At 56.2% G+C, this 17,907-nt stretch overlaps 1 protein-coding gene across 2 annotated transcripts in view; it reads left to right on the top strand.

Moving 5' to 3' along the window:
- The window catches only part of CDK18 (cyclin-dependent kinase 18), a 42,727-nt gene extending 25,059 nt beyond the window's left edge, over positions 1–17,668 (top strand). For both annotated transcript variants that reach the window (XM_014955457.1, XM_014955458.1), the window contains 14 exons: positions 5,416–5,561; positions 5,984–6,109; positions 10,243–10,299; positions 10,551–10,665; positions 10,822–10,916; positions 11,025–11,087; positions 11,477–11,600; positions 11,678–11,798; positions 12,067–12,164; positions 12,493–12,598; positions 12,816–12,858; positions 13,641–13,731; positions 14,051–14,128; positions 14,438–17,668. In XM_014955457.1, the coding sequence (XP_014810943.1) occupies positions 5,416–5,561; positions 5,984–6,109; positions 10,243–10,299; positions 10,551–10,665; positions 10,822–10,916; positions 11,025–11,087; positions 11,477–11,600; positions 11,678–11,798; positions 12,067–12,164; positions 12,493–12,598; positions 12,816–12,858; positions 13,641–13,731; positions 14,051–14,128; positions 14,438–14,472 (1,298 nt within the window). In that variant the 3' untranslated portion in view covers positions 14,473–17,668. The remainder of the gene's footprint in view (positions 1–5,415; positions 5,562–5,983; positions 6,110–10,242; positions 10,300–10,550; positions 10,666–10,821; positions 10,917–11,024; positions 11,088–11,476; positions 11,601–11,677; positions 11,799–12,066; positions 12,165–12,492; positions 12,599–12,815; positions 12,859–13,640; positions 13,732–14,050; positions 14,129–14,437) is intronic.
- The last annotated feature ends 239 nt before the right edge of the window (positions 17,669–17,907 follow it).

The following is a 17,907-nucleotide window of genomic DNA, read 5'->3' as shown; positions in this document are numbered from 1 at the left end:
GCAGCCACGATTGCTGGAAACTTTTGCTGGAAGCAGGGGCTGAGGCAGTGATGCAATTGCCTGGCGCTCGCATCTGCCCCAGCAGGGAGGGACCGTCTCCCTGCCAGCTCACCTGCTCGGAAGGAGAGATGCAGTAACCTAATTTAGAGCTGGATTTCCTCACTCCTGCAGCTCCTGACGCTCTTCTTTATCCTTCCAGACACCTAGGCTGCCCTGAACAGCATCCCTTCACAGCCTCCTTCCCTGCTTCTCCCCCTGCCACACACACCTCCCCTCACACCCTAGCAAGCGGTGAGGGCTATAATTAGACTTGAGCCCTTAATTAGATGTGCAGAAGCTGTGGGGATAAAATGGTGCAAGGCCAAGAAAGTCCTGGGCGCTGACAGCTGCTGCTGCTGTTGCCTTCCTTGGGGGACCTCTGCTCTGGGATGGCTGAGCCGGGGCTCGTTATCTCTGCTGTGCAACCCGGGGCTTTGTTGGGGAGGTGATTTCCCTGTTCTTCTGCTTTAACGAAGCTTGGGTCACAGTCCTTCCTTTGCCCTTGAACAGCAAAGCAGCAAACAGTGCAGGCAGCAGCTGTCTATCCACCCCCCCAGGGTTTTGGTCTCGCTCCGGAGGTAGCCAGCCAAGAATAAGAGCAAAGTCAGAGCAGTCCTGGGGCCAGGACCGAGGGTTTTCCCAGCCCTGGGGGTGGAGGCTGGACCAGTACTGGGACATGGTATGATGGGAGATCCTCCTGCCTGGACCCAGGAATGCATCAGGGGCTCAGGCTCTGCCAGCATCACCCCGTGGGGTGCCCCGGTGCCAGCCCCCACTGATTGGTACCTCCCTCCCTGCCTGGATGCAGCACATCCTGGCCCCAGCTCTCCCTCCCAATGCTCCCCACTCCCCGGTGCAGGGTTCCCAGTTTGCACCCGAGCCCTCTCCCACGCAGGACAGGCAAAACGTGCCATCCCCACCACCCCGAGCCCGCTCCCTCCTTCTGAGATCTCCTGATTAAGTTTCCCGTGGGGATTGTAAACAGCCCCGAGAAGTCACCTCCGCCGTGCCCTTAATCTCCATCTCCTGCGGGCTGCGGCTGTTGTTTATGAAGAGCCCTGACAGCCACATTTGTCTGAGGCATCTCTTTGCCTGTTTAATAAACCCCTCCTGGCCGGGAGCTCTTCGCCCGCATCCCTGTGCCAGCAGGACTCGGCAGGGGCTCAGCAGAGGGAAGCTGGAGGCACTGGTGTTGGGGGGCAGAGCTGGGGGGGGAGCACACGAGCCCCAGCACCCCGGGGTGAGGAGGGATTCGGGGATGGTGTGAGAGTGATGCTTCAGACGTGTGGGGGGGACAGGATCGTTTTGGTGGCTCTGGAGAAGGGGGTTTATGTGCAAACAGCTCTTTTGCAGGGTTTGGTGGTGAGGTTTGGACCTTGTGGATGCTGCCTGGTCTGGAGAAGGCTCTAACTTTAGTTCTCTCTGAGATGGAGAAATCAGGGTGCAAAATCACTTGACTTTCTCGTGGCCTCACCCACAGAGGCTGATAAAACGAGGCCTGAGAGAAGCAGAGCTGGCAAATGGAAAAGCAAACAGCTTTCCAGCCTGGACACATCCTGTCCTGGGCAGTGTCACCTCGATGGAGCCTGACGATGCAGAGGCAAAGGGGGTGCCTGCGGTCGGAGCCTGACTCTCTCACAGCCCACTTTGGGGGGTCTAAGGCTCCTCCACCCTGCCCTGCATCCCTCTCCTGGGCTGCACAGCCCTTCTTCAGCTGAGGCAGAGGTGGAGGAAAGCCCCTGGGTTAAGGAGAGCCCAGGCTGGGCTCTGTGCCATGTCTGATACCCTTCACCATGGCCAGCATCCTGGGAGATGGAGAACCTTCTCCATGGCTGCTCCAGCCTCCCATGAAGGGGCTCTTTCCTTTCTTCCTGGGCTTCCCCAGTCACACATTCCTCTCCATACTCTAGATTTTCAGAAGTATCAAGTCTTGGTGTCTCCCATTTGCTTTGATAGGAGCTGGTGGCATCCAGCTCGTAGCTGGGCCAGGCTTTACCCTGTGAAACAGCTACTGCCTGGTCTGTCCTCCAAGGCCAAATAAGGGCTCAGTGTTTGGGCTGCATAATTCCTGGTTTGCAACGGCATAAATCAGAGCCAGATCTGGCCAAAAGGCCAGATCTGGCTCTGATTTATGCCGTTGCAAAGGCCACAAAGAAGTGATGCTGAGGGGGAGGAAGGAGGATGAATAATCCAAGACCTGAGCGCAGCCCTGCCTCGTGAGCGTAACAGAGCTTTGAGAGGAGAGTTCACACTTAGCGAAGTAATTAAAAGTTTTAAGTCAGGTAAGCAGTGAAGGGTTCTGGCCCCTTTCCTTAGGAGATCAAAGCCTGTTTTGGCAGAGACAGTGTTTAAATATATTTATAAAAAAAGGCGGGAGGCTCGTCAAAGGCAGCCACCGTGTCTGCGGTCTCACTTTAATTTGCTTTGATATCCCATGCAGCCTCGTTATTTGCAGTGTCAGGGCTCACCGTAATCCACATGAAATGCCGAGCAGAATCAAACAGGCCCTCACATTTGCACGCCCACAGCTTCATTTCTCCTCCCCACCAGCAGCCAGCAAAGTCCTGCAAGCCCCAGGGGCATCCCCAGCCCTGGGAGAGCATCTCTGGGGATGGGGTGTCCCCGGGTGCTGCGGGCACCTCGTGGTGACGTGGGATGGATGGGCTGGCACATCCCGCCTGTCCTCGCTGGCCCCAGGGCACCTTTCCCCTCATCTCTGCAAATCTTTTGTGTATTTTTAAGTGCTTTTCCCATCCTGTGGTAGTTTGCATCTTTTGTGTATCCCGTTCCCCTTTGCATGCTCTAGAGTGCCCAGGTTGGCATCGTCCCTCTGGCTTTACATCTGATGCTCTTGTCGATGAGGAGAGACTGACCCTGACCTATCTGGTGGGCTGCTGGTTCACAGACCGTGCTACTGGTTTGCAGCTTTCAGGGACAGGCTCTATCTTTTACCAAGAATTTGGGCTCATTTACCTGTGGGAACCAGCACCAATTCACCCAAACTGTCATTTAAAGTGGATTAGTCGAATTCCGCCCAGTCAGATTTTAAATGGCCTGTGGTTTTGTTTTGGTTTTTTCTTTTTTTTTTTGGATAAGTTGCTTAGGAAGTGAGCAAGTTAAAAAGGATTTGATTCAGTTTAATTGACCCCCGTTAATTTTATACCTGTGGTTAATTCCGGGTAAGTTTTCCTGGCTGCTCCTGCAGAGACAGATGGCCAGAGAGGGACAGGGACCAGAGTCCCGCAGCGGTCCTGGGAGAAGGGGTGACTCTGTGCCTCATTCTTGCCTGTCTGCCCAAAAGCTCCTGGCACCGTTTCAGATGCTCCTGAGCCCAGTGCCATGGGTTGAACCCATCCTTTAGGCACGGGCTGTCTGTCGAGGACACCCTGCATCCCTGAGCTCACGCTCCCCTGGTTCCCCAGTGACCATGGCACGAAACCTCATCCTTTCCCAGGTCACTTGCCTGCCACCTCTCATCCGTCAGATGAGCAAACTGCAGCCAGGTCCCAGCCCTGCTCAGCGCCCCGTGAAAGCCCTGCCCTCCCTCTCCGGTCCTCAGCAATGAGATCATCTCTGGCTGCCTCAGCACATTGGGATGGGGGCGATGAGATCTGCCTTGGGCACAGCTGGGGATTGTCTCTGTGCAGCTCAGGGACGGGGCTTGGCAAGGGGCAAGCTCAGTTTGGGGCATTCACGGGTCCTCCCTGGGGGGTTTCCCTCCTACAAAGTTCCTCCTTGCTCTGGGGAAACAACTGCAGGGTGCCTGGACACCGGTGCTTTATGGCAGGTTCCTTGGACCCTGGAGGCCTGTGGACCTGAAGGGCAGCTGTGAAGTTTAGATGAGAAGGGAGAGAGCTGTATGGCCACAGGGAGGGGGACAAAATGTTTGTCCTTGCTTGGCCCCACAATTTTCAGAGGGAGATGCATCCCTCCCTTAGGGATGTGGTGCTCCTCCATCCCAGCACACCCAGTTAGCGCTTCTTCCTTCTGAAGGGAGTGTAGCCATAAGGCAAGGGGTGACAGTTTTGCTCTGAAAGAGGGGAGATTGAGATGAGATCCGGGGAAGAACTTGTTTGGTGTGAGGGTGGTGAGAGCCTGGCCCAGGTTGCCCAGAGAAGCTGTGGCTGCCCCATCCCTGGAGGGGTTCAAGGCCAGGTTAGAGGGGGCTTGGAGCAACCTGGTCTGGTGGGAGGTGTCCCTGCCCAGGGCAGGGGGTGGCACTGGGGGGGCTTTAAGGTCCCTTCCAACCCAAACCGTTCTGTGATTCTATGAACAACCCCTTGGAAACAGCATTCATGTGAATTGAGGGAATCCACCTCGCTGGGGTCCAAGTGACCTGCCTTGAACTCGTCCGTGTTTTGCTGTGCCGCTGTCTGGGTCGCTGTGTGCCAAAATATTCCTACCAACCAGGTGTTAATTACAGAGTGAGGAGGTTTAAGTGTGGTCTCTCTCAAACTGGAGACCAGAGGGAGCTCAATGGCTTATTTTGTTCTGATTTCTTGCTCCTTTCAGGGTTTTTTGGGCTCAATGAGGCTTCACACCTGGAGTCCCAAGAGAAGAGTTATTTTTCTGAGCTGCCTTGGTTTTTCTGAGCTGCTTGGGTTTTCAAGGGAGCTTTTGTACTTCTCAGAACTGTGTGTCTGGCTTAAGTGCAGCAGGACAGGACAGCCTGGAGTGTTTTGTTTTGCAATAAGTGACTCTACAGCTGTTAATCCCACACACCTTCTGAGAAATGGTCACGTCCTTGGAGGAAAGTATCCTCATGTCTGTTAGTTTTGGTGGTTCCTGAGGCAGATTGGGTACGTGTAGTTCATAAGCTCCCCAGGGGCAGGGCTGTCTTTCTGGTTTGCTTCTGGACAGACCTAGTGCAGAGGGGTCCAGAGCCAGGGTCAGGCACCAAGGTGTTCCTGAAGTGCAAATCGTGTGTTGTCTAGTGTGACATCAGTGAGGATAAGGCTGGGAAGTCAAAGTGAATACTCACCCGTGTAAAACCCCTGGTGCTTGTGCAGACGGGTGAGCTGCCAGGCAATGCTGGATTGGGACATCTGGGTGGCCTTGCGTGTGAAGGAGTTCCCCTCTCTGCATCCCCCTCCCCATCACTCGAAAGAGATCTTCATTGCAGGGGGCTGTATTAGGGTGCTTTGGGGGTGCTGCTGAGCTGTGTGGGTGGTGATGTACCAGGATCCTGGAGCAAAAAGCAGGTATTCCTTCTGCCTCCTGGATGCAGAGATGGAAAAGGACTTTCCTATGGCCGTAGAGAGCATCCTGAGACCTCCCTGCTCTGCTCTTACTCTCTTTTCTCCAAAGCAAATGCCTTGGATCTTGGCACTTCTGCTGCAGCTCCAGCAGCTCCCTCTCCTGTCTCTTTGTCCTCAGACCTGGCTCAAGGGCACCTGCAGCTGGGACACCTGGGCAGGGACTTCCGAGCAGACACCAGCCCCATCTCCCCCTCCGAGGTGGAAGACCAGTCCCCCATGGCCGTGCGCTACCGCAACAACAACCAGCGCCGCTTCTCCATGGAGGCAAGTACTGCTGTGGGCTGGGGTGGGCAGGAGGGACCGTGGCAAGTTCTGGTTGTCACCCGCCTGCTGGGTGGAAGGGCCGGTGTTTGATTCATGGGGGCCTGGCAGGCTCAGACACAAGCCCTGATGTCCTCTTTGGGAGCACTCAACGTGACTCCCATGGTCCCTGACAAAGCCCAGTGCACACCCCCATGCATGTACCCCTTCCCTTTTCCTTTGATGAAGGGTCCCATGGACACTGCATCCTTTCCTTCAGCATTAATATTAGCTCTGGTTAGAGAGTACTTCCCCTTGAATATCTCTGTACAGTCCTCTGTTTGTAGAATCATGGAGTCCTCTAGGTTGGAAGGGTCCTTCAAGATCATCTAGTCCAACCATCAACCCAACTCTGACTAAAAACCCCATCTTCTGGCCCTCTGCAGGATGTCAGCAAGCGTCTCTCCCTGCCCATGGACATCCGCCTGCCCCCCGAGTTCCTGCAGAAGCTGCAGATGGAGAGCCCGGAGTTCCCCAAACACCTCAGCAGGATGTCCCGACGGGCTTCCCTTGTAAGTCCCACCCAGCAGAGCGAGCGGTGCCGGGCACAACCTCTCACTTCAGGCACAGAAGTCCCATACAAGTCCCAACCAGCAGATGCCCGTGCTGATTGCCACCCACCCGTGTGGTCCTGCCCTGCTGTGCAAGCTCCCCTGTGCCCCCGGTGTGTCACTGTTATGGCTTGAAGAACCCACAGCAATTTATTGTCATTTAGACAATTATCTCTCACCCAATGGTCCCTCCCCACCTGGGATTTGGGAAAAAAAAAGGAAACCTGAGGGTTGAAATATAAACAGATTTAATAGTACAAGACTAGATAATTAACATTAATAACACTAAAGAGCCAATATTTATCCCAATACCAATATAAAACATACGAGGACTATCCCCAGCCCATTCCATCCCAGGAAGCTGTGCATTCCCAGCAGGGACAGCCAGTGTGGGACACTGTGGCTTCAGGAGGAAGGGAAGGGCTCAGGGTTCATCACTGGGACAAGGAGTTCTCTGGTCCACAGCCATCAAGGGAGAGAGAGAACTCCTCAGCAAACTTTCTAATTTATATGGAAGGTGACGTTCATGGTATGAAATAACCCTGGTGGCACCTTGGGTCAAGTGCCCAGGTCTCTCTCCTCCTCGTCCCTGCACCTGGGGAGCTCGAAAGCACCGGGACCTTGTAATCTGCACATTAGAGCTGGTGATAAAGTAAATATTTTCATAACTTCAGACACCAGAGTCTTATAGAAATGCAGTTTTCCCAAACGTTAGAAGAGGCCTTACTGAAAAGTAAAACTACTGAAAGATAAATGAACCCTGTGTCGCTCAAACCAGGATGGTCACACAGACACACATCCCTGCCCGTGGACATCCCTTTCCCACCCTCCCAGCTGTGGACATTCCCCCCAACCACCCATTCCATCCCAGGAAGCTGTGCATTCCCAGCAGGGACAGCCAGTGTGGGACACTGTGGCTTCAGGAGGAAGGGAAGGGCTCAGGGTTCATCACTGGGACAAGGAGTTCTCTGGTCCACAGCCATCAAGGGAGAGAGAGAACTCCTCAGCAAACTTTCTAATTTATATGGAAGGTGACGTTCATGGTATGAAATAACCCTGGTGGCACCTTGGGTCAAGTGCCCAGGTCTCTCTCCTCCTCGTCCCTGCACCTGGGGAGCTCGAAAACACTGGGACCTTGTAATCTGCACATTAGAGCTGGTGATAAAGTAAATATTTTCATAACTTCAGACACCAGAGTCTTATAGAAATGCAGTTTTCCCAAACGTTAGAAGAGGCCTTACTGAAAAGTAAAACTACTGAAAGATAAATGACCAGGATGGTCACACAGACACACATCCCTGCCCGTGGACATCCCTTTCCCACCTTCCTAGCTGTGGACATTCCCCCCAACTAGACACACACACGTGTCTCTTCCCCCTTGTCACTCCTCCACGTGCACATCTGGGGCACATCTGCCTACTGCTGTGCAAATCCCCAGCCGTGCCTCTTCCTTCACCCACCTCCGCACGTACCTGACTCCCCTCTTGGCCTGGCTCCTTCCAAACTGGAGGAGGTGGAAACCCAGGGAGGGCTGGAGCTGCTGCTACTTGAAATGCAAATGCCGATAAATAATGAATTAACTTTTGCATTAGTGTTGACATTTCAGTTTTTCTCTGCCGCAGAGCATCAGAATGTGCAGGAGCAAAAACCTGGTGCCCTGTTTACAAAGGTGGGAGTGTGTGTCCTGCTGCCCAGGAGCACTCAGGGCTGTGGGGAGACAACACCGAGGGCTCAGCCGGGGTCCTCAGATGGGGCATGTCCCCCTGCCCCGGGGGAGGGAGGAGGAAAGGAGAGCCCCCATTGACCTGCTTGTTCTGTCTGATCGATAAAATAGACACAGCCAGGGCAACGTGCTGTTAATATTCATGGTGCCCTCCAGGAATAAGGCACCTTCCTGCAAGGGGTGGCTCTGGGGGTGACACAGCCCCCCCCGGATTGCAGCAGCCACCTCGTTTCCCTGTGCAGGACACGTCTCTCCCCAGGGTATGCAGAGGGTTGGGGAAGCCAAATTGGAGTAAAACACCGTGTTCCCCAGGGATTTTCCGGTCCAAATCCGTTTTTCTCTGCCGCAGAGCATCAGAATGTGCAGGAGCAAAAACCTGGTGCCCTGTTTACAAAGGTGGGAGTGTGTGTCCTGCTGCCCAGGAGCACTCAGGGCTGTGGGGAGACAACACCGAGGGCTCAGCCGGGGTCCTCAGATGGGGCATGTCCCCCTGCCCCGGGGGAGGGAGGAGGAAAGGAGAGCCCCCATTGACCTGCTTGTTCTGTCTGATCGATAAAATAGACACAGCCAGGGCAACGTGCTGTTAATATTCATGGTGCCCTCCAGGAATAAGGCACCTTCCTGCAAGGGGTGGCTCTGGGGGTGACACAGCCCCCCTGGATTGCAGCAGTCACCTCATTTCCCTGCGCAGGACACGTCTCTCCCCAGGTTATGCAGAGGGTTGGGGAAGCCAAACTGGAGTAAAACACCGTGTTCCCCAGGGATTTTCCAGTCCAAATCCATCCTGCATGAGCAAGAAAGCAGCTTTTCCCAGCGTGTGAGGGCTTGGTGGTGTGAGTGCCTGTGGAGAGGAGAAACCACCCCATGGGGCAGATGTGGGGAGCAGGGGAGGCTGCAGGAGCACCCCAGACCTGGAGCTGATGGTTCTCCGGGCAGAGCTTGGGGGGGTTCCTGCAGTTCCCCCCCACCAGGGGACCCTTTCCCAGCCTTGTCTTGGTGGCTGATGGACATCTGTCCATCCAGCTCCATCTGGTGATGGTGAGTGGCATGGCATGAGCCCATGGCATCATCAACCCATGGCATCATCAGCCCATGGTATCATCAGCCCATGGTGGCATCAGCCCATGGCATGGTTTGGGGGGGGCTGGTGATGGTGAGTGGCATGGCATGAGCCCATGGCATCATCAACCCATGGCATCATCAGCCCATGGCATCATCAGCCCATGGCATGGCTTGGGGGGGCTCTCCAGCTGGGTGGGAGTCAGAGCTGGCTGCTGGCCTGGGACTGCACCGATGCCAACATATTTCGTGGGCGAATGACACCAGCAATGACTTGCCCTGGGACCCTGCTGGGAGCCATCCCCTGCCCTGGCAGATAATCCAAGCTCAGCGAGGAGGTGTCCCCATCCCCACACATCCCCACGGAAAACCCCAATTCCAGGGGGCTCTGCTGGGAGGGACACCTGAACCCGTGGCCCTGCAGTGGGTCGCCCTCCTTTCGCTGGGGACACAGGGACAGGTCTCAGTTACGGTTCCAAGTGGGAAAATGTCCCTGTCACGCTTGATTTGAACAGAATCTGAAGGGAGTCACAGCCCAGCACGTAGGAAAGCACTCGAGAAAAGGGGTGGGCATCAGTGGTAGGATCCCACAAAGCTTCTCTGATAGAAAGGTCATGGTTTTTTTGCAAAAAACAGCTCCTCTCTGCCTTGGCCGCTGTTGGGGTGAGAGGAGCCAGGAGTTGGGGGGTGGCAGCCCAGGGGGCTCTGCTGGGAGGGACACCTGAACCCGTGGCCCTGCAGTGGGTCGCCCTCCTTTCGCTGGGGACACAGGGACAGGTCTCAGTTACGGTTCCAAGTGGGAAAATGTCCCTGTCACGCTTGATTTGAACAGAATCTGAAGGGAGTCACAGCCCAGCACGTAGGAAAGCACTCGAGAAAAGGGGTGGGCATCAGTGGTAGGATCCCACAAAGCTTCTCTGATAGAAAGGTCATGGTTTTTTTGCAAAAAACAGCTCCTCTCTGCCTTGGCCGCTGTTGGGGTGAGAGGAGCCAGGAGTTGGGGGGTGGCAGCAGGATGGGGGTGCAGTCTGTGGCCACCCCAGGACACAGAGGGCTTATGCCATCCATCTCACTTCAGCAGCCAGTCGGTGGGAAAGGTTTTCTGATGGATTGCCTGGTCGCCTGCATGGCTTCTCTGGGAAAGGAAGGGATTTATGCCCTTGGATCAGCTGGGCTGCTGCATGAAACACGGGCCTGGCTGAGCTGCCCCCGGAGCTGTTACTGGCCAGTGGCCTTGGACTTCCCCCCCCCCGACCCGAAACCAGCCCTGGACGAGATCCCTCCCAGTGATGTTTTCCTTTCTCTCTTACAGTCAGATATTGGGTTTGGGAAGCTGGAAACCTACGTTAAACTGGACAAACTGGGAGAGGTGAGTAGACTATGAGACCCCCTATAAAGATTTAAATTGTTAGAAGGGCAGCTTGAAGTGCAAAGGCCAGACACTACCCAAATTTCTTCAGTATCTAGCAATTTTTAGACCAAGTCTTTCTGTGGTCTTCAAACTCGGCCCTGTAGCTTCAAATGATCCTTCCTCCAAATATTACGGGGTGTGTCAGTGTTGTGCCACCCCGGTAAATGGTCTGCATGGCCACAGCTTGTATTTTCTCTCTCCCCACCCAGGGCACTTACGCCACTGTCTTCAAGGGACGCAGCAAACTGACCGAAAACCTCGTCGCCCTGAAGGAAATCCGCCTGGAGCACGAGGAAGGGGCACCTTGCACGGCCATACGGGAGGGTGAGGGCAGGAGGGGCTTTTCCCCATCACGGCTTTGGTGGGCAATGCCAGGTCACAGGCGGATTTGGGGTGGTGGTGGAGGGGGACATCTCTACCTGCAGTCATGCGGAGACCCAGGTCCTGCTGCCCCAACCTGCCCTCTCCTCTCCTTTGCAGTGTCGCTGCTGAAGAACCTGAAGCACGCCAACATCGTCACCCTGCACGACATCATCCACACGGAGCGTTCCCTCACCCTCGTCTTCGAGTACCTGGTGGGTCTGGGGGGGCTTTTCTGCGGGAACAAGGGGGACGGATGCCTTTCTGCAGGTGGGTGGTGGGGGCTGAGGGAAGGACGGGCTGACCTGTGGGTCCCGTTGCAGGACAGTGACCTCAAGCAGTACCTGGATAACTGTGGGAACCTGATGAGCGTGCACAACGTGAAGGTAAAGTGGTGCTGGGACCCCGTTCCCCTCTCCCCACACCTCACCCTGAGTGCAATCCAGGGCGTTGCAGGGCTGGGTGAGGCTGGACACCCCTCCTCCCTTCAGTTCAGCTTTTTTACCCTTCTTGGACCTTCTTCAGCCCACTCTGATGCTCCACCAGCATCTCCCTGGTCACTGCCACCCTAAATAAAATTACTGTGGGTGCAGACTTTGTTCATCCCCTTTTCTGGATTGCTGGTGATGGGCCTGAACACTTCTCTACAGTGTGTCCCACCCCAGGCCAGCTTTGAGAGGTCTTTCCTGGCCAGGACTTTGAGAGCCCTTGAGGCCAACTCACCTTTGGTGTCCATGTCCCCGTGCTAAATGCAAACCCCTTCTCCTCCCCACAGATCTTCATGTTCCAGCTGCTGCGTGGTCTGGCGTATTGTCATGGGAGAAAGATCCTGCACCGAGACCTCAAACCCCAGAACCTGCTCATCAACGAGAGAGGAGAGCTCAAGCTGGCTGATTTTGGTAGGTGGCTCTCTCTGGGGCAGATGCAGCATTGCCAGGAGGTGCAGCTCCTCGATGCCCACCCCTTTCCTCCTCAGGACTCGCCAGGGCCAAGTCAGTCCCTACGAAAACCTATTCCAATGAAGTGGTCACGCTGTGGTACCGGCCCCCCGACGTCCTGCTGGGATCTACCGAATATTCCACACCCATCGACATGTGGTGAGTCTTGGCTCCAAAACGAGCTTCCTAGTGTTGGTTACACCAGAGGGTGGTGGGCTCTCCCAGAGGCCACACTGTTCTCCATGTCCCTTAGGGCTGAGGGTCTTTGGAGCATGTTCTCCACATCAGGGGTGAATGGTTACCTGTAGTGGAGAAGGGACACAGCTCCTGGAGCTCATTTCCCTCTCCAGGAACCTCAGCCCTGGTCCAGGGGTGGTGGGGGTGTCCACAGGGCTTCTCCCTCACTAATCCTCTGCTGCTGCTCTAGGGGAGTTGGGTGCATCCACTACGAGATGGTCACCGGGAGGCCCATGTTCCCCGGCTCCACGGTGAAGGAAGAGCTGCATTTGATCTTCAGGCTGCTGGGTGAGTCTTCTGCTGTCTCCTGGATCCCCACGCGAGGGCAGTGGCTGACTGCAGGAGCCCTGATAAAGCACAGCATCGGGAGCTTGGGCAGGGACCATGGGCAATGACCTTGGGCAATGACCGTGGACAATGACCATGGGCAGGGGCTACCCACAGACCCACTCCCCCCCAGCCTTGCAGATGGGTGAGGGCAAGGGGTTCCATGGGGTGCTGGGGAAATCCCTGCCCTCCTGGGATGCTCCTTGGGATGCTCCGTGCCCTCTCTCCTGGGTAGGACTCACCAAATTGAGCGTGATGGGTTTCTCCCTCCTCCTCTCCCCCCTCCCAGGAACCCCGACAGAAGACACCTGGCCTGGAATAACATCCAACGAGGAGTTCAAGGCTTACAATTTCATGCAGCACCGAGCCCAGCCGTTAATAAATCACGCCCCAAGGTACCTCCTTGAGCAGGGACACAGAAGGCATGGTGGGCTTGGGCTGGTTGTGAAGGGGAACCTGGGGAGACCCGTTTAATTCCTTCCTTGTGGTGCTGGCAGCTTCCGAATTCAGTGGTGTACTGGAGGTCCCAGCTGCCACTTGTCCCTTGCATTGGCTATTGCAGTGTCCCCTGGGTGCAATAATGCTCCATTTCTTATTTCCTCCTCCTCTCAGGCTGGACTCGGAAGGCATTGACTTGCTGATGAACCTCCTCCTGGTGAGTTGGTAGAGCAGTCCAGGTGGATTTGCTGAAGTGAAGGTGCTTTGACTGCCCTCACGCTGGTTTTGGAGCCAGGCAGGGGAGGAGCTGTGACTGCAGAACGAGCCGTGGCCCCACAGCTATGGCCTCATAGATGCTATCCCAAACCAGCTCCCACTTGAGGATGGTGAAGCATCCTTCACCCTGTGTCCTGTCACCACAAGTGGGTGAGATGATCAAACCTGATGATCCGTAAGGTAGGACGTGGCCGGTGCACTCCTGCAGCCCCACAGTGTGTGCTGCCCCTTGTGTACATCCAGGTGGCACTGGGAAATTTGGAACTACCTATAGAATCATAGAATGGTTTGGGTTGGAAGGGACCTCAAAGATCATCGAGTTCCAACCCCCCTGCCCTGGGCAGGGACACCTCCCACCAGACCAGGTTGCTCAAGGCCACATCCACCCTGGCCTTGAACCCCTCCAGGGATGGGGCATCCACAACTTCCCTGGGCAACCTGTTCCAGTGTCTCACCACTCTCATAGTAAAAAATTTCTTCCTGAGACCTAATCTGAATCTTTTTTCTTCCAATTTAAACCGTTTCCCCTTGTCCTATCATTACCCTTCCTGGCAAAGAGTCCCTCCCCCTACCTGTACCCTCTACACCCCCACGGTGCGCACAGCGTTGGGACACGCTGTCGCCCACGCAGGGCATGAAATTCCCTGGGGGCTTACACCCCCTGTGCGTGTCTCTGGCACGTGTGGACGGGGTGTAATTGTGTTTCTCTGGGGGTTTGTGCAGTACGAGGCCAAAGGCCGGATTTCGGCGGAGGCGGCCCTGCGCCACGCGTACTTCAAGAGCCTGGGAGAGCGGGTGCATCTCCTGCCGGACAGTAAGTGCTGGGGGGACCTCTTTTTGGGGGATGAGGAGCAAAGAGCTTCTGCCCAGCCCGAGGAGGGTGCTTGGCAGCCAGGTCTCTTCGGGTGCCTCTTGTCTTTGCTGACTATGGGATGCTCCTGCAGCAGAGCGGGGTGGGAGCTTGGTGGTGAGAAACAATTTGGGTAGGACAACGTAGGAGTGCAAAAGCAAAGCTCTGATGAAGTGCAGGTGCTGCTCTTGGGCACTGCCATCCCTCCTGGCTCTGGGCTTGCAGACCCCTGTTGGCTTGGCCAGCTGGACTGACACCCTCTCTCTCTGGCCCTTCTGTCTAGATGCCTCCATCTTCTCCCTGAAGGAGATCCAGCTTCAAAAGGACCCTGGCTACCGAGCCTCAGCCTTTCAGCAGTCAGGTAGGACTGGGGAAAAACATGAGAACCTCTCCCAGGTGGTGCTATGGGCTGTGCTGGGACTGGGGTTAATCCAATGTGAGAAAAAGCCAAACCTCATCCCTGCTGCCTGCTTTAGGCTGCAAATTACCCCTGGGACATCCTTGCTTGTCACCTCCCAAAGTGGCATGTAGGTGCCCTGAGTGGCAGCTCCCTCCTCTGAATGCCGGGGGTTTGTAACCTCCTAAACCAGAGCACCCCAGGGCTCAGCTCCTCCTCAAAGTGCCGCTCGCCGTCCGACCTCTCTGACCCATCTCTCTCTCTCTTCCTCAGCCCGAGGGAAGAACAGGAGGCAGAGTATATTTTAAACCTGGATCTCATCTTCTTCCCCTTGTCACCATGGAGATCAAAGGCACTGAGAAAGGAGATGGCGACAGGCTCCCACCCGACCCACCGCAGAATGACTGACTCCAGCAGGACGATGCTGAAGCGCCCTTGGCCGCAGGCTCCCCCCTGCCCGTCCCCACACCCACAGCCCCTGGAAGCTGCTGGGGATGGACCTGTGGCCTTTTTCCCCCCTCTCATTCTCATGTTGCCCCCATCAGACATGAGCTGCCACCCTCTGTGCCGGTGTCATAGTGAGGAGCTGCCCTGGGCATTGCCCAGGGTGAAGGACCATGTGTTGCCCCAGGGAACAGCTCGCTGCCCTCAGGGGGGTGACCGGGCATGGGGGGGGCATGGTGTTTTGTGAGCAGAGGGTGGTATCTCCAGAGCTGGGCTGTGGATGGTAGCGTTTGGCCCAGGCAGGTGTTCCTCAAAATGTACCCGTGCTCAGACAACCTGCCCTGCACCCCCTCTCTCTTGGGGAGCCACTTTGCAGCCACCTCTGAGTCGGGGGCACTGGAGAGACTGCAGCTGAAGCACAAAATCCAGGGCAGCCCTCCTTTATTTGCCCTTGTCTCTGCCTACGTAACCCCCTTTTTTCCTCCCCGTCTTTGGTACCTGAATCCTGACAAGGATGGAGCGGTTGGGAGGAGGCGGCTTCCTATTGCTTCCCCCAGCATCTCCCCCCTCCTTGACCACTGCTGTGTCTCCAAATCTGCTCAGCTGGCTGCTCCCCAGGGATGTCCTGAGCAAGGGCTGGCTTGGCCCGGGGTGCACGTACCTGCTGGTAGAGCTGGGCAGAAGTGGGGCCAAAGGAGCATCAGCTCCCTCCTGCCTCCCATCCCTGCACCAGCCTTTTCCAGGCACCGATGGAGCAGCCCCCGTCTCGTCGCCGAGCCCCCCCAGCCCATCACCCTCTCTGCCGTCGTCATGAGGGGCAGGAGATGGGTCCCAGCTGGTGTCTTGGGGGCTCATCTCCCCCCCCCATCCCCTCGCTGAGCCCCACACGATGTGGCAGAGCCCGAGCTGCGCAGCCTGTGTCACTGTTCCGCAGTGTCACACACACCCACCTCAGTGCATTTCTACCCGGAGGAAGGGGGAGAGGTGCCAAACCTCCCACAGCTCAGCTGTGGGGGGCCAGAAATAGAACCCGGAGAGAAGCAAATCATCCCTCAAACCTCCTCGCCCGGCCTCAACGTTTGGAGCCGACGCCGGATCGTACCGGCCCTGACTCAGACCGATGCCGTGGGACCGAGGTGCGTGCTCAGATCTGAGCCTGCTTTGCTGGCCGAGGGCTGCTCCCGGGGCGTTTTTCCCCCTCCCAACACTTCAGGAACGTGCCAAATCCATCCTGAGTGCAGGGGCCCTGTGGCACCTTCTCCCCCACAGCCTGAAACCTCTTGGAGCGTGTGAGCGTTGCAAGAAATCTCTCTGCTGTATAATATTCACATCCTTTTCTCAGCTCTCCTGGATGACTGGTCCTGTGTCCCACCAGCTCTCCAGCCCGTGGATGTGGCCAGGAGACTCTGGATTTGGCAGGCACTGGGACTGTCACCTGGCAGGACTTGCTGATGTCTCAACCCATCACTCTCCCATCCTGGGAGGCATCACCCAGGGGACAGGAACTCTGGATTTCCCCATCGAGCCAGGCGTGAGGGCTCTGCTTTCTGCTCTGCAGCATTTCTTCTGGGGTCCTCAGCAAATGCAATGTGTGAGGATTAAATGAGGACACCCTGGAGCCCCCTAAAGCTTCTGGGGCGATGCCTCCCTCTGCCCAGTGCTCGATGCGATGCGTCCTCTGAGCTTCCCCCATCAGACCAAAGCTGTTAATTGGGGTTTAGTCCTAGACAAGCATCCAGACGTCTGCATTGTTTGAGGTTTGCCCATCCCTGCTCGGTTCCCTTCTCGGCATGTCCAGCGTGCAGCAGGCTGAATAGTTCATTAATTGTTTCCATTTGATAGGGGAAGAGCATGAATAGCCACCAGCCACCAGTGACGCATTTCACCCTGGTGTCAGGGCTGTGTTTTCCCTGGTTCCCTGCTCCCAGCTCCTGCCTCGTGGGGCTTCTCCGTCGGGGGGTTTCCCGAAGGGAGCTGTTGGCTGGAGTGACTCCCAGCTCTGACTCCGTCGCCGTTTCTTTCACAAAGGCAGTTTGTAGAGGAATTTCCTTGGCACGGCAGGGATCTGTGGTGCAGACTTGCCCTTCCCGGGGTGCCCAGCTCCCGTTGGGAAGTGGCAGCTCATGGACACAGTGTCCCCCATGGCAGCACCTTCAGGTACATGGAGCAGAATGTTTGTGTGCCTGGGGGGGAGCAGAGCGTGGTTGGGACCAGGGGGAGCAGGAACCCCCTCCACCCGCTCTTGGGGAGCCCGTTTAGGACATGTTTGACCTGTCTTTGGGCAGTTTTTCTGCTTGGCGTTGCCATCCCCATACACTGGGGTTGCCTTGGGAACACGGCGTGGTGGGGCAGAGGGTCCCCAGCCGAACTGTCCCACTGCCACACTGGGAGGATGGAGACAGACCACACCAGACCCCCCATTGGTATCCTCTCAGCTCTCTCTGCTACAAGAAGTGTTCCTGCTGAAGGTCAAGGGCATCTACAGAAACTGCTGTAGTCGGAACTGCTTTACCCGGGATCAGATAGCCAAGACAAAAGGCCTGTTAACTGCTCTTTATTCTTTCGTAGCCTTTGCCTTTCCTCCTGCAAATCCTTCCTAAAGGAGACACTGTTATTTATTAGCCTTGTACGCTACTAACAAGCCGAATTTAAGATAACCCCTTTTGTTCCACCGCGTTTAGTGGATATTTGATTCCTATTCAGGAGGTCGATAGTGTGTGTAAATACCTGGTGCCCCGCTGAGCAAGGTTGGATTTATAAGCTCCGGCCGTCGCTGCCGCTCTTGCCTGTGTTGGCTGGCAGAGCCCTGAGCATCCCGTCTCCCCGCACGATGCCGACCAAAGCCTTCCCAGCCATGAGGAAAAGGTGCTGCAGGTCGGCAGTGATTGGAGCCTGGAGCCAAATCCCCCTTCTCCATCTCCTGGGGATGGTGTTATGGTCCCCCCTGAGGAGCGCGGGGTCCGGCTGGGGTTATGAGGACAGGGATCTCGTGGACACCCCCATTTATAGAAGCCCCGAGCCAAATCCCCCTTCTCCATCTCCTGAGGATGGTGTTATGCTCCCCTCCTCCCCCCCCCATCCCCTCGCTGAGCCCCACACGATGTGGCAGAGCCCGAGCTGCGCAGCCTGTGTCACTGTTCCGCAGTGTCACACACACCCACCTCAGTGCATTTCTACCCGGAGGAAGGGGGAGAGGTGCCAAACCTCCCACAGCTCAGCTGTGGGGGGCCAGAAATAGAACCCGGAGAGAAGCAAATCATCCCTCAAACCTCCTCGCCCGGCCTCAACGTTTGGAGCCG

This window comes from Calidris pugnax, unplaced genomic scaffold (genome assembly GCF_001431845.1).
Source record: "Calidris pugnax isolate Ruff unplaced genomic scaffold, ASM143184v1 scaffold215, whole genome shotgun sequence".
NCBI classification, from domain to species: Eukaryota; Metazoa; Chordata; class Aves; order Charadriiformes; family Scolopacidae; genus Calidris; species Calidris pugnax.
This window is presented reverse-complemented; position numbering and strand designations above follow the sequence as displayed.